The 16918-nt window shown below is 40.8% G+C and overlaps 1 protein-coding gene across 1 annotated transcript in view; it reads right to left on the reverse strand.

Annotated features, from left to right (window-relative positions):
- Window positions 1–16918, reverse strand: part of LOC104628752 (sodium/hydrogen exchanger 7) — a gene marked incomplete at its 5' end in the record, with an annotated part of 38094 nt that overhangs the window by 8977 nt on the left and 12199 nt on the right. Inside the window, 5 exons of the mRNA XM_010297434.1 lie at window positions 634–716; window positions 3482–3545; window positions 8464–8523; window positions 14897–15050; window positions 16439–16550. Coding sequence (XP_010295736.1) covers window positions 634–716; window positions 3482–3545; window positions 8464–8523; window positions 14897–15050; window positions 16439–16550 — 473 coding nt within the window. The remainder of the gene's footprint in view (window positions 1–633; window positions 717–3481; window positions 3546–8463; window positions 8524–14896; window positions 15051–16438; window positions 16551–16918) is intronic.

Here is a 16918-nt window from a genome sequence, read left to right on the forward strand (position 1 = left end):
AGCTACACAAAAATTGCTCAGAAGCTTAAACAAGGCTATCTAAATAGTATAATAATAGCTTCAGAAAGGTTGTACAGTACTATATACACACAAGGACACCCTCTGTTTTAACACCCATAGGAAATTCTGGATATAGTGAAGGGAATAGGCTGGGATCACACATAGATTTTTAGTTCCAGAACTTCCTCTATCAATGATGGGCTTCCAAAGAGGACTTCATCACAAAAGCAGATGGCTCCTCAGAGCAATGAGTTTGAGGTTAGGCATGTACAATGAACTGGAAAACTAGTTTGTGCTCTGAGCATCAGTGAAGATGAAAACAGCTTAATAGAACAGATCAGAGTATCAGAAGTAGTTAATTGGCTGTCTTATTGTTTAGGAGAGAACTTCTGCTGCTAGGACGGACTGATTTTCATCCCCTGGCAAGTGTGACATACCATGCATCAAAGAAAGGAAAGGTCCATCTTCTGAGTCAGCAAGTTCAAGCTTCAGTTCTGTGCCTTGAACCTGTCAAATACTTGATCTTTCTCATGTTTGACTCCTCGAGTGCTTAAGCCTACATATGGGTACACGGAAAAGAAACAAACTCAACAGTTCATGTCTTGAAGCTAAGCTGTGTTTTCAAAAGGATACTTATGGTCAAAGCTATACCATAGCCTGAAGAGCCAAGCACTTTCCTGTTTTGTCCTGTTCCTTCTTTCAGAATCCAGGCCATCCTAAAAATAAGATAAAACATACTGCATTATTTCAGTCAGAAAAAAAACCCAAATCATATATTCCAATCGTTCGCATTACAATGTCCTGTCCAAAAAAAGCCAAATTACTTCAATACTGTACTTAGATTACATTACTTACATTACTCTACTTACTCTACTGCAGAAGAAAGCTATTTAGAGACATGCTTATACTGAGAAGGTTATTTTCCCTAGAAAGACCAGAAATAACCGTGCGGAGAAGTAGGATCTCTTCATTATCCTAAAGTTACCTTAATAAGCCCTCTGCCACCAAGGTCCCTTGAGTCTAGAAGTTTATTGCACAGTTAACGCAGTAATGGAGATAGAATTAAGTCCAAACCTGACAAATAAGCCTCACTGATATTCTGTCCCCATAGCCCTCCCCAAATAAATGGAGTAATCCAGACTGATTCCTATTCATTGCTTGGTTGGCTTCCTTAACTCTAGGCCTATTTCATTTTCTTTCCCTAACCCTGTTGCTTCCTTGGAAGAAAAGAGAATTTACCATACCTGACAAACTCTCGCAAACCTGATGAAATATATCGCACTTAAAAGAAACATGCTTAACAGAGAATCCATATAAAATCACAATTGAGGAAGGTCATGCAAATTTCATAAGGGCTAGATCAACCTCAGAAGTGCTAACAGTGTTAAATATAATCCCTTTACTAGCTGTGCTGCAAGTCATTCCACCAGCTGGTCTGCAGCTGCATTTGTTTTTACTTTTGTTACTTTTTTTTTTTTCTTTTTTCTGTCCAGAGGCCAAGGTTAAATGCAGGAAAACAGATGAAATGACAACGCGTTGCATGAGTCATCTTCCCAACTACTGGAAAAAGAACAAGACGGGATTGCCCTGTGTACTTCTGATCTGAAAAAAATCCATGATCCACCAAGAGTTAAAGCTTAGTACATTTTCACACCCTCCCCACCCCAAATGATATATTTTCTTTAATTGTGACATGCTGCTAATCTTGGCTTGGTGAAAGAAAAAGTAATCCAAAGGGAACTGACTAATGGAGTTCATTAGGAATGCAACGCACAGCTAAAGAGGGAAACAAATGGGTAAGTGCTTTATGTTTACATGGGAAAAAAGCAAACAAGTTATTTCCACCCAGACACTGAATGAGAACAGAATACCCATGCTCTGTTTCCTGTTAAAGCAATTCCTCAAATACTGACAAGCTCAGCCTGAACTGGCCAAAGCCATCTTACCATGATGCCACTTCCTAACCTTGGTTTTATGCAGTAACTGTGGCCTTCATTGTAGAAGGTGTTTTGAGACCTGGCCTTCTGGTTGCTTCCAGATAGCTACAAAACCAAGTTCACCCCTTTTGGTACCCAAACCCACCATTTCAGAATCAATTTTTTTGTGCTGGACACAGCCTTCTTCAAAGAACACAGAGATGCCTACTGCAGTTTCTGCAATGAGAGAGATGCTTCCTGAACAAGTAACCCTTATCTGTACAATCTGTGACAAAAAAAAAGGCAAGGCAGAAGAAACCACTAATAAGAAAGCTGATCCCAAATACAGCAGGTATCCCATGCATGTCTGTGACCAGCCTGAACACCAGCATCATACAACCTGAGCTTTACAAAGCAGAGTTCACACACTTGCATCCATCCTCTGGGTCCAAAGTCATCTGTCTTTCCTGCCATTCAACCTCCTCTAGCAGGTTTCTAACACAAGCAACCAGCTGTGCTAGTGAACAGTTAGTGTCAAGCATTACTCTGGGAGAGTGTAAACTAAGGTCTGGACAGAGGAAGCCTCAGGAAATGTTCTGTTGTTTGGTTTTGGGTTGTTGGGTTTGGTTGGTTGGTTGGTTGTTTTTTTCCAAGACCTTTCACTACTCCTGTGAATTCACTCAGTTTATAGATGAAGAAAACTGGAATTTCTGCTATGAACAATTTTCTTTCATAGAATAGTTTGGGTTGGAAGGAACCTTTAAAGGCCATCTATTTCAACCCCCTGCCATGAGCAGGGACATCTTCAACTAGATCAGGTTGCTCAGAGCCCTGTCCAGCCTGACTTTGGATGTTGCCAGGGATGGAGCACCAGGGATGGAGCACCTACCGCCCCTCTGGGCAACCTGTGCCAGGGTTTTGATAGTCTTGCTTGCCAATATCATATTGCAGGGAAAAAAAGTCAACCCTTGGGTTGTTACTGACACATAGAAAGCTGCACTAAAGATTCACAGCAACAGTTTCCTGAATATAAATATTCTAGTGCTCCTTTTGCCTCATACAGGTGGTAGGTAGTACAGGTCAGATCCACCTGGCTTGTGGTACAATATACAGGAGCTGAAATCAGATTAGCGAACCTAATCTTTGATTCTAAACAAGTTCAAGGGCCAAAATTTGGTATCAGTTATTGAACAGAAGCCAAGAGGGATTATCTCTGGGTCAGTCTTGGGGAAGACTGTTTATGCTGTAGCATGTTAAAAGCAAGCTCGTTGGGTGGGTGGGGGTGAGGAAAGCATGTTGTTAAAGAGAGTGTTTTAGTAGATTTGGGAAGATTTTTGATGCCTTGTTATATATAGTACACACACAAATTTGAATGCTGCAGCATTATACCCAACACCACAGAATGTTTTTTGGTGGGCATTACTTGAATATTATAAAGTAAAATGCATTACTGACTCGCCAGCTAAGAGAGAAAAGTTTTATCCATGCACATCGCTTCTGCAGTTCTTTATCGTCTTAATTATAAAATAAGATCAGCCTAATTGAGAAGTTACGTAATTACTTACTCCTTGTAAGACTTGAAAGCTGTCATTAGTAGGTGGAGGATCCTGATCTGGGTCAACCCCAACCCTACAGAAACATTAGGAAAACAAAGCAAGTGGTGTTACTGAGGGTTGAAAACGCTGCAAGTTTGGCAGAATGCATTTTAAAAGCACTTTAAGCACCCAGCAAAGCTGCATTCAGAGAGGTTATAAGAATAGTTTGAGGAAGAGCTGTCCATTATTCCCCTGCAGTTACATAGTTATAAAGAAGATATTTTCACTCAAGCAGCAACTACCGGTAGATAACAGCTTTAACTCCATCTCAGCATCAACTTTAACTGCTTACCTTTGTTGCCAATTCTTTTAGGACACTGGCAAATGTTATTTTTGGCTTAAAAGGTGAACTGTGGTAGACATCCTTTTCAGTGGAGAACACCCCTCATGTCCAGCAGCAAGAAACCAGAGACTAAGGATAAGCCCAGCCTGAATATTTGACACAGCAAATAACTTAGCTGCCAGACAGGCCTGAGAATGGCTCAAATATACAATTTTTAAAAGCCACACACACACACCCCCCCCCGTTTTAATGCACTGTGTGAAACAATAAAAGTATTTTATAAAGACTGATAATATTAGTTTACTGCAAGTTTAATTCACCTGACACAACACAGCCACAGTGGATTAACAAGAGGTCTGTCTAGTCCAGCCTCCCACCTGTGTGAGGGAGGGTCTGTATAATGAGGTGGTGAATGATTGCAGAATAATGTTAATAAGCAACTGCCTACTCACTTTTGCATAGTTTGCAAGCATCTTATTACTGAACTGTCCTTTCACATAGTGCTGCTATCCAAGATGGATATTTAATCCTTACAATTATGTTCAGGTTTTTCTGGTTTGTTTTGGGGTAGCTATTTGTTAAGATTAGACTTGTCTAGTTTTAAATCCTATTCATGCTTTAATTTCTGTGCTCTCTTGTAGAACCTAGACCTCCAACCTCAAATGTTAGGTAAGATTGTCAGTCTCAAATGCGTTGCATTTCAGTCCTACCATGTTGCATAATAAGTGCAGGAAAATGCATACAATAACAAAAACATAGTGTCTGAAATGGCTAGCTTCATCTCCTCTCTCTTGGAAGGGACTGAGCTCGTTTAGTGCAATTTCTTTGTTACCTAGACTTTGTGTTAGCTATTTCTAGCCACAGTGTTTGTGCAACATCCCTGAGGGTCACCAGAAACCAGCAAAAGCTTGCTGGTTAAGACCATATAATTTGTGTGTCCAGGGACACGTGCTTGCATAAGGCAGGCAGTGATCCAGACATGATTTACCTTCAGGCAGAGAAGATGGCAAGGATTAAACGAAAAGGAAACAGCTTCAAATAACTTCCAGGGCAGCACTTTCTAATAGAACAAAAGAGGAAGAAAAGTAGGCACTGAACCGAAGTTTTAAGTCATCATTGTGGGCTCAAGACCAATCCAAGGCCTCACATGACTTAATGTAGTTCAGGGAAAACCTAGAAGGCCCCTCTAACACAGCCTGCAGCAGCCTCACACAGAGCTAGTGCTGACCCAGTCCTCTGCTTGGATTTTTTCCTGAGTCTCTTTTCTTTCCTCATCGCTTCCTTTTTCCACACAGAGTCATCTTAACCCTTAGGCACATTTGGCCTGGGAATTCACTGGCACTGACCAGCCTCAGGACTAAAAATCTTCATCAGTTTAAGGGAACACTGGACAGACAGATCGGGATTGTAACACATGCTAAAATAAAATGCCACACACAAGGTTACAAGGGCTTAGATGTTACTGCTTAGGCTATCACTAAGCAATGAAGACATTGTAAGAAGTGTTTGCTCCAGACAAACTAGTTACCTAATGAAGCCTCACGCAGAAAGCTGACAAGCAACATCAGGAAACCTGCTCAGTATGGCAACGTATATAAGATTGTGCATTCCTTTATAAATACACATAAACAGATTTGTGGCTTTCCAAACCCCAGCTGCACCCTGGGGAAGTTCAACACGCTACACACAGCAACACGCTCATGTTAGCCGTGCAGCTGCCAATAGTAACGGGGAGCTCAAGAAGCTTGTTCCAGAAGATGAACATAGTTTGCATTCCCTAAATAGTTTTAACTCACTGGGCTACCCATTTACTTCACAGTACATAAGAAAAACAAACAATACAGAATGTCTCAGCTTTTACCTGACTTACAAGGTTGTGCATTTGTTTTGGGGATTTTAACTGCCCTTAGGCAGGGGAAGGGGGCTTAGCGGAGGACCAAAGCAAGGATGACCACACTGTTCAGAGAAAGGTCATAGTACATCACAACACTGTTGGACTGGAGAGGAAAAGAGAGCTTTTCTATATTAAAAATGTTCAACTTTTAGAAAAAAATTCTTACTACAGACATTTCTTTCAATATTGAAATAGTACAATGACACAGACTTGTCCATTTTAATTTTTTCCCCCCAAAATTTATTCTTCAGGTGATTTTATATTTTAAGTATTTCTAATTAATTTTTTCTATAAATCACTTTTTTTTTAACTTCATGTTTCAAAGTGTGTTCCTCTGTTCACAGATTAACACAAAATACATTATTATTTTGAATTCCTATGACTGTTTTTTATAGGTTTTAACCAGCACAGTGTCTCTTATCCTCTCTCTAGCATGAATTGTATAGGAAGCTTTATTTTTTTGTAGCAAGTCTACCTGTTTAAGTTTCAAGGTATATACACCCTGGTCTCATGACAAGCCTCACATTTTTGAGGGACCTGCCCCCAAATTTCTAAGAAAGTCTCATCTTTATCACCTGAACAAAACAATACCAAAAACCAGTCAAGTCTCTCTCAACCTCCTTTACAGTGAAGAGAAGAACAGAAAACATTTAGTTACTTCATCCTTACTTAAGTGCTTCTCTAATTAAAAGTACAAGTAAAGCTGATGCATGTATGTCTTCAACAATTTTTTTCTGGTGGTTAAAAGAAAGAAAAAAATCCATCTCACATCCTTAAGTATTTAAAAAGCTTCCCATAATTTACATGTGCCGGAAATGCCAATATCAGTTCTCATTTATTTAAGCAGTTTTTAAGTTAAGAAAAATTTTTACTGGATTTATTTATGCCAAGCCCCTCTCAGAGCTCAGGAGCACAGAGAGGGTAGCCTTGCTAACGACTGTGGTGGTTTGCTCAAACCCTGTAGCAGAAAGGCAGGCGAGCAAGATCTAGTTGAAAAGAGTATTTTGTTGAAGAGGCACAGTCTATGTGGTGGGGACTGAGGGGCACGTTGGCTGCAGGACAGCCAAGGCCACGGCAGCGCAGGTGACAGCAAGCATTTCATTTTCCCCTCCACCCCTTCTGAAAGCCCATTGCAGCAGCGGTGTGTGGATTCCCTGAGGGTGTGCAGTAGCAATTCAAACAAGTAACTCTTAAAAAGCAGATGCTAGATGAAGAGTATGAGCAGTCTTTCAGATGTAACAATGCATGTATATCCCAAAACTGGTGAAAAAAATTAATCTATTTCCTCCATTGGAATCAACTCAGTATTTGACAGATACCATAATAATTCATTGCAGACAGTTACTAGTACATAAAGTTCAGCCATCTTTATTTTTACCTTGGGAAGTTTACTGGAATCTGTAGACAACAGTATTCTACACTAAAAATTAAGCCAATTTAAGTATATTACTTCACTCCTCCCTAATTAAAATACATTTTTGTTTTTAAGGCATAAAAGGCTTTACATGCTTTAAGAGCTCACTTAAGGGACTACCACTGAGCTCCAAATGCCCAGTACCAAAGCACCACGTCTCTGCTCCTAACTGACTCCTGACTTTCTTGGTCCTTACTCTACAGCTACAACTCCAGCATCACACATAGGAGAACAGTTACTCAGACCTGATCCCTCAAACACTAAGCTTATGTATAATACCAAAGTATACATAATACTGAATTTAAACAGTGTGGTAGAAAATGGTTAACACACAAAATGTGGAACGCAAAGTATATGGAAATGTATGGAAAAGAATGGTAAAAAAACAGATAGTGGAAAACTTGAAGTAGTTCTATGTCATTTTAACATGAGTAGAACCATGTCTTCTGATACTTCAAAAACCTTTCCGAGGCCCAGCAATACACAGATGACAAGTTACCAAAATACCAGGCTTTATTACATTTTAGCATATGTAATTACTGTGGCAACAGCCAAAAATGACTGTAAGAGATAATAGTTCTCAGATTCTCTATACAAGCTAATGTACTGCATCTCTGGCAAATTTAGCAGCTAGCTGTGAGCCTTCAAGTGTGACAGAATACATCAAAAACTTACTATTGCCCCATCCCAAAGAGTTTTCTTTACATAAATGTTCTGTATGTATTTTTATATACACGTATACACACACACAAAAATGCACATTCCCTTATACATGCCAGTTAGAGATTTATTTGTTTTTTTTTCTTCTCTCTCTATCCATACATCAGTTCTAGAAGCCATCAACCAGAAGAGACTAGGATTCTGGTTCATCTCCACTCTTATTAGCGTGTTCCTATCAAACAATGTGATAACCCTCTGTTTTTAAAATGCATCCCCAAAGAGGCTGGGCTAAATCACCTATGAAGTCCCTTGCAATCTGAACAGTTGTACAAAATAACCCCGAGGAATACTTAAGAATACCTGTGTCATTAAGGATCACAGGATTGCATCCATGATTTCTCGGCTTTCAAGTCTTCCCAGACCAGAGATGCCAGTTTTGCTTCATTAAGTACCCATATACAGAGTTAAAGGATGTGGTGTTTTGTGGTTTTTGTTTTTTTAAACTAAAGGCATGATGTGTGATCCACACTCTCCCAGCTCAGAAAAAGAGAACAGATTCAGAATTGAGGAACATCTACGGCACTCTTCTGCAGAAAAGAAGCAGCAGCAGCAGCATGCCATAGTATAGAAAAAGAGCACACAGTGTTATCAAGAAAGCCAAGCACCACGTTAATTTGGTATCAAGGAAAGCACAGTGTCACCTGAAGTACAGCCAGCGGCTTTCACTCATCTCTTCCACCGATGGAACATGGTCACCAACTCTGGTACAGTACAAGAATGCAATGTGAGTAACAAAATGCTCATGAGATGGTAGCTTCACAGAGCTCCCTAGCAAAACAAAGCAAACCAACAAAAAAAAAAAACAAAAACAAACAAACCCTACCCAATCAAAAAAGACAAAGCATACAAGAATGGCAGAACAATGACAAAGTGACAAAAATCATAAAAATTAACAAACAGCAGCACTTTATGATTGAGATATCCAGTAATATTCTTCATTCATTCAGATTCAGGCTGAAAACACCTGTATTCATGACAGGCTACCTCCCTCAGAAAATTAGATTCAATAGCTCTCAAGAGAGCTGCTACACAGACACAGAGCCAATCTAAGGTAATTCCTACCACTTCAGACCTGCACATAGTCTAAAAGAAAAAAAGTCATTAGAGAAACTAATCGCAGGAAGCTATGCACATATGAAAGAGGCCATCAATACTGCCTAGATTCAGAGCAGTCCAAAACAACTGGTAATATGTACTAAATCACTTGGTTGGTATAACTAACAATTGACTAACAATCTTTAAGACTATTAATCTCCAGTTGCAGCAGAGTGTGTTTTTACTCCTTGCTTTGCCTTTTTCATTTTTACTTAAAAAAAGAAAACCACAAGAGAAAGTATGTTTGGTTTCTAATATCTTCCATATAAATTCCTTAGCAGCTTCTGGGGTTTTCCCCTCCCCTGTTTTTCAATGAAGGCATGCTACTTGAACTATATATTGCTGTGTGAAATAAAAGCCCAGATGACCAGAAATCCAGAGGCCTCACTTTACAAAGAGCAGGTGTACACACCCTGATTACAGGCTGACATCTTGACGAACCAAATATTTAAGGCCATAGCTTGTGCTATGAAGAGCACGCACTCATCTAATCCTTGAAGGCTGAGGCAAATACCAGACTTTGGATAGATTTGTTTTGGATTCCTGGTTCAATAGCTCTTCTCCCATACTGACATACACTCCAGGTCACAGCACTCTGCTCCAAAAAGCCAGCACTGAGACAGCTCTGCATATTCAGCAAAACCTAAAATTAATAACTGCCCAATAACTTCCCTTCTACAACTTTCCCTTTGCTGTATCTTTGCCAAGTTAGTATACTGAAGTTTTCCCAGATGTCTATAATGAGTGCAGCATTTTTTTGAAAATTTTAGCTATTTTGGAAGAGTTCAACTGTTTCTCAGAAGATGGCTGAGGAAGAAGAGAATTCCCACCACGATGTTTTAAAAAAAAAACACAACACAATCACTAAAAAAACCCTAGAATTAGGAAATGTTGTTTCAGGTTAGTTTTAGTATGCCTTTGGATATTTCTTTACTTGACCTAACCAAGATAATGACTCCAGAAACTGCTGGAGGCTTGCCAGAGCTTGGCAGTTAAACCTATATCACCCATGTGCTCTAAATATATCTCAACCCACTTCCTGCAGGGTCCAGGCCTTCCCCACACTTTATGTCTCTGGTATGAATTGCTATGTTTCTAAGCACAAGAAGAGAGATAAGGCAGCATCTCCATGCATACCTGTAGGCATCCAGAAGAGGAGGCAATCTCTCTCCTACCAAGAGAAAGACCCAGAGGGGTGAGGGTGAAGGTTCAGGGGCTGCACTGCACCTCCGTTAAGAGAAATGCAAGACTGATGATGAGAAACTAGAAACTGGGAAAGGAGGAGGAAGATGGGAGAAACTAGATAGGGAAAAAAGAGTTATGAAAGGTGAAAAGGAAAAAGCCAGTAACAAAGGGCAAGAAAGAGTGGCCCGTGTCTGTGCATCTGCCCTTCGATGGCAGCAGAGAGCAGCTAGAAGGCAGTGAAGGATCTAAATTGTAGAATAAGGGAAACGGGCTGCAAAACAGACAGCTGTAACCTCCTATCAGACATCCCCCACTCCAGTCCAGAACATAACACAAAGCTGGATCCCAGCATCAACACTCGCCTCCTGCCACCACAGCACACTAAAGCATGGTATTTAAGAAATGCACATTTTATTATGGGATCACCCTGGGCAAGATAATAGAGTATAACCTGAGACTGCCACCAAGCTGTCAGTTTTACCACCATCCCAGATAGTTAGGTAGCTCACATAGCAGCTATGTGAGAGTTAGTGTTTCCAGATTTCTTTTTCAGTTTGCTCATTTAAAGAAAACAAAAAAATCCCTACATAGAAAACTCTTAAAAAGATTGTATTTGCAAAGTCAGACATAAGACAGTAAATATCTAAGTTGACATTGTCTGTACAACCTTTAACTTTTATGGTAGAAAGATACCTAAAATATTTTAAATTGAAAGGTATTTAAGATTTAGGAAACGGTTGCTAAGTGTAACTGGAATTACTTCATTAAAACAAACACAAATGCCCTCATTTGAAGCAGATTATAAAGGAGAAGGCAGCATTAATCTACATGTTGCTTCATTCAAGGTGAAAAGAGCCAGGTCAGTAACCGCTAAGGAAAAATGGAATAAAGATTATTTTGCAATACAAATGCTAGGAGTTCCCTTTTTTCTGTGACAGATAAATGAAATGATAAGTCAACTACTTTTCTGAAAAGAGGAACTTTGCCAGTGGTTTTGATTTACAGGGCTCTCAAGTTTGCTGAAATTGTTAAAATTTCAGACAGGAAATTGTTTCTTTGTTTTATTCTCAAAGGGTGAAACTATATTTTTAATATCCAAGTCATGCTTTGCCTTCTAAGAAAAGGATAATCTACTGCTAGAAAAGTATAACTGTTTACCACCCACATGCTTGGATACATCTCAGTGACAGCCAGAAAATTCAGACACATGACATCATGGCTTTAACTCTAGCTTCTAGTGTTATTTTTTAACTTGCTCAGCATCACATGGCAGAAATCAAAAGCATCTAAAGATCTCATTATTTTTTACTTGGTTTTGCTGTCATGACCTCACTTTCCCAACCAGTTAAGCAGTAAACTAAAGTTAAGTCTCTGCTACAAACCGTAGGTCCTCTGCTTATCTGTACATTCAAGACCCTGGTACACTGGTAACATGCCCTGTCTGGATACCTGCATACTTGAGACATTCAGAACAGAGCAAGGGGAGGCAGAGGGCATTTTTGCTTATTTTCCTCCTTTTACTGCTTTTTATTTTACTGAAACTTAATTTATACATTTGCCTCTCTATCCTTTACCTACTTTTAATACATTTCACATCATGGGAGAGAAGGGACCACCAGAAGTAGACAACAAAGCATTTGCATCCCAATTGCTAATGCAATTCATGGTGCAGCCAGAGGCATGGGCCTCTGCCTCTAAGCCACAGCAGACCAATTCTGAATCCTTACGTAGCCATTGTCTCATGCATGTATGCACGCAACTGCCTCCCCATGAACGTACCGGTATCAAGCCAGGCTGAAAGCCTTGGCTGAAGTCAGCTCTCTGGTACTGTTCCACTTAAATTGCGCAGGCACAACCTGACTCCTTGGTGTTGACTGTTGACACCTGTCTTAGCTCCTCTGGCCTCCTCTGACTTGCCCAGTACAACAGACATGCGCCTGCAGTTCCTAGGGAAGAAGCACAGCCCCTCACAGCCCACAGGAACTATTGAAGGGGTCACCCAGAAGCCCCACTGATGGGCAGACCAGTACCCACAGGATTACAGTAACAACCCTCTGCCACAGAATGACCAGGCAAGCTAAACCAGTCTAAAGGGTCAGTCAGCTTGGTCGACTCTTCGTTAAAGCACGCCTTTGTCTTCTTCTCACATCCACACTGCAGCAAGGCCAGCTATTTCCTGAGGACTTTGTAATGCTGACTGGCTTTCCATCTTTACTTCCACAAAGGCCAAAGTCAACCAGGACACAACTGGTGTGAACTTCACACCAGAGCTGGACTTTTAGGAGTCTACACAAATCCTGATATTTAAGTCCAACACACAAATGGCATTAGTTTCCTACGTCCCTTCACTTAGCATAGGAAACAAACTACCTTTTATCTTTTAACCTATTTTCTGCTAAATAATCCTGTATGGCAGCGCTACTTATTTCCAGCCTCTTGTAGTCTAACCTAATGGACAAGTGCCAAGGGGCAGAAAGCATCCCAGGGACAAGTTATCTACTGCACAGCCTCAGGATTGTATCAGCACTATACACTGTGCCGCTGAGCGAGGCACTGGGACAGCATCTCATCTTCATCTTCTCCTGCCTATCTCTTCCACTGAGTCAAGGGATGAAGAAGAGAAAAGCAGCATATTTCTAAAATCCAGCTGGAAACTAATTTGTCTCTTTCTTAAATCTGTAAGGTCAGACAGGACTTCTTGCTTTCCAGCAGAAAGGGCTCTATCACAGAGGGTACTTTACCAGCAGAGTTTCTAATTCTCGCTCACTTGCACACGGCTGCCACCTCCTGGCACAAATCTCATTTCATCTGGTCTCATAAAGTCCAGTCTTCATATTTAATAGAGCAGTGCCTATCAAGGCTCCTGTAGGCAGACCCATGCAGTTCTCTAAAATACCTCCTATGTAGAGTTCCCTTGTTTACATGACCTCCTTCCCTTAACAGGAAAGTTAAACATTTATTTTCTGTCAACCATGCTAAACAAATGACAGTTAAAATTACTGCCTACTAGCAAGGGTGGGTAAATCTCCCAAAAAACTACAGCTAAACACTCATAACTACAGTTTGGCCAACTGCCTTTTGGCAGCTGCTCCTCTAGGAATGGTATCAGGGCCTCTCCAGCTGTTCTGCCTTGTTGGCCACATTAATGATTTTTGCAAGTATAGCCTACCCAAAGGGCAAGCCTGGAGTGGAGGGAGTATCAGCCCTTTCTCCCTTCAGGAGCAACTCGTCAGCCAGGCTCATGGAGTCTCATTACTGAACCAGATTACTTCTGCTAAAGGAGTAAGTGCACATTCTTGGATGCTTTCAAATGGAAAGCTGCACGTGGCACCTGTTCCAGGTACCTTTTTAAAGTTGTTACACAGCTCTCACGTGGAAACAGAAACCAGTCAGGCTGGGCTTCGAAATGTCGTTATGATGTGGTATGTCATGATCATTAATGACACAGCTGCACTGGAACAGTTTTGTTGTCGACTTCACACCAGGCATTGCACTACCTGCTAGCAACATGACCTTCAGAGAGCCTGACTACATGGAAGTGATGCTCCTTTCTGGTGTGCTAGCCAAACATCTGGGAACTTGCATTTAAAGACAGTTTTTAAGGTTAGAAATGGATTCATTAGTTAACAAAAAAGGAAACATGATTTCCCAATGTTTGCTGTCAGTCAGAGCTGAGATACTGTAAACCACTGCTGTAATGCTTGCCTGGCTGGAAGCATGCTAACTTCAGTGAGAAGTTCACAAGCATTTCTGGGACTCCTATCCATACTTTTTTTGCCAACCTAGAAACCACCTGCTACCTATTGCCACAAACAGTTCACTTAAGTTTTCCAAAAGCAACACCAGTCCCTAAGAGTGATCAGCTCTTCCAAAGACTGAAACTGGTTTTACATAAGCTTGTTTTTTCCTATCCTATCACAAGACAACGGGATACAAATTCTGGTTAGCACAATTAGGAAGGAAGACAAAGTAAGCTTTCAAGTGCCAAAGAGCACAAATAATTTACATATGAAAAACATGCTGAAGGGTTTGTACAGTGTGTATTGTTTTAATTCCACTCTATTTACCTTTGCCTCCCCAACTACAAAAGCTTTCACAGAAAGATAACAGATGTGGTCTTTAACACTGATTGATTCACGATTCTGTAGCACTTCTGTTGATAAATATCCTCAAACATGACTGTACTTGCAGCCCAAAAGTACTAAGCATTGGCCAGGATTTACAAATGTCTATAATCACACTACTTGACCATTTTCACAGGTGTTCTCAACACAGAAGGAAACACACCCAGAAGATTAGCAGGATCCCATTTATCCCAGTTGTTTACATAACATCAGGTTTGTTTGGACAGATGTTTGAAGTGCATTCAGTTTAGCATCGCCCAATACAGACTCCATTTAACTTAAAAAAATGTAACAGGGCATTACCAAGAGCCAAAAGACAGGGAAATGTCATAGCATAATAGGAAGAGAAGTTTCTGTGGGACTAGAAAGATTAATTCTTTCTTTTCAATATAGGGATTGCTGTATCAGGCAACATTATTCCATATCCTACTGGGTTGACAAGGACCTAGATACCTACTGGCAGAGCATCAGAGAGCTTTAGGCTGAATCCCAGCATCATCAGTACATTTTCTTCACCAGCCTACACGAGCACCTTCCTCGATAAAACAGCATGTTCTAAATACCTAGAACACCTCTAGTAAGCATCAAACAAGTCCTGTAGGACTATGCCCGATTAGCACAGTTGCCACTTGAAAAGTGATGTTTCCCCAGCACACAGTTGCATACTGACCTGATGTTCAGCCATGACAGCATGGGAGTTGTACCTCCACCAACAATCCACACAGTGAAAAAGACGATGAGGAGAGTTGTTGAGAACATCATTTGATGTGAGTAGGTAGCAGTATCTCGTATAGCCAGAGCAAATGCCATGGCTCCCCTGAGACCTATGCAAAAGAATGAAATAGCAGAGCTTCAGAAGTGCAGCTGCACCTATTTATAACACAGCATCTTTCCTTGCTCCCTCCCTGCCACACAGGCACAAAGTGACAGGCAGAAAGCATGGAGCTCCATCAAGTTTTAATTCCCTTGGTTTCCCTGCTAAATTATGCCCTGGGATGATTTAGAACATAATTTGCCCTGGTACATTTCTGCAACTTGCAGAATCCACTAGTGCTAAGAAAAGGTGTAAATATTTCCAGAAACTAACATGAAGGAAATCCAGAAACAAACAAGTTGTGGACAACAGCAAAACACATTGTGGAAATTAAGCAGCTCCCTGAGTCCAAATGAAAATGCACACTTTTCCAGTTGATTCCATAACTGAAGCATGAGTTCTTGATATGAAATTGTTATCAGCTGGAAAAATATTCTAGTTAATAATGTGTTCACAAGCAGACTATATTTCCCCCCTTCCCCCGCCCCCAATTACGAAACTCCCCTAGCAAGGACAAGCCATGGCATTTGGCCGTCTGCAGGCTTCTTTAGTAGGGGGAATCACGGCATGGCTGAGGTTGGAAGGGATCTCCAGATGTCATCTGGTCCAACTCCCCTGCTCAAACAGGGTCACCTGCAGTAGGTTGCCCAGGACCCCATCCAAATGGCTTTTGAGTATCTCCAAGGACAGAGATGCCACAGCCTCTCTGGCCAGCCTGTGCCAGTGCTTAGACACAGTAAAAACTCTTTCCTGACGTTGAGGGAACCTCCAGTGTTTCAGTTTGTGCTTGCTGCCTCTGGTCCCATCACTGGGCACCACTGGAAATAGCCTGGCTCCCTCTTCTTTAGACCCTCTTGTGCACAGAGGCATCCCTGGCACTTCTTGAAGATGCACATGTTTAGACACAGCCTCCATGATTTGCTTCAAATGACAAACTTCAACAGTTATCTGTGTGACAGAAATTGTAAGGGAGTTTTAGTTGGAGAAAGCAAGGTATTTGACTTAGCGGGAGAGGGCACCCATAAACACGCCTCGATTTTCTCAGCAGATATCTGTTTCTGCACAATGTGTACATCATCTCAGCTAGAAGTAGCCTTCTGAAAGAGGTACATCTCAATTCCCCCATCCCCTTCAGAGGAACTTCAAATGAAAATACTCTATGCCCAACATGAGGTGACTGCTTGCTGTCAGCAGCTGGCATTTCAAGATGACACTCTTCCCAGATAATGACACGCTTTCTGTAAAGGTTGAAAGATACACGATGGCACACTGCAACAACCATTAAGCCTTCTATTCAGGACGCATGGATGTGGATTATAAGAGCAGATGGTAGTAGTATAAATTGCTTATGAGTTAAAAATAAGATTTTTTTGCTTTACCAAACATTTTTGCTTTTACCTGAAAACATCATCATGTGCTGAAAGTTCCAGCTGATCTTATGCCTTCTGCCCAGATTCAGCAAGAAAGAAAGGGGGTAGACGTGTGCAGCTCTGCCCAAAAAGATTGCAATCTATTCACAGCTGAGGGTTAAGGATTTCACTTTCCTGAAGTATGTACTCTTGGGTACCTGGCTCTAACATGAAGCTTCTGTTTTAGTGAGAGGTTTACATCATGGTATCAGGTGGTTTTGTTCTCTCTGTCTATATAAAACAGACTTTCACCAATATGTACATACAGAACTCACTCCATAGAATGCAAATTTTAACTAATAAAACCAAGTTTTTTAATGCACAGTGAAATTATACCTAATAATAAAACTACCAGTGGCACAAATAAAGACTTCAAAAATTCACACTTTGAACAGCTATTGCATTCAATTATGTCTTTCAGACCAACAGAAATGCAGTCCTATGTACAGAAGGAAAACCAACATAAGGC

Source organism: Phaethon lepturus, unplaced genomic scaffold (assembly GCF_000687285.1).
Source record: "Phaethon lepturus isolate BGI_N335 unplaced genomic scaffold, ASM68728v1 scaffold37320, whole genome shotgun sequence".
NCBI lineage: Eukaryota > Metazoa > Chordata > Aves > Phaethontiformes > Phaethontidae > Phaethon > Phaethon lepturus.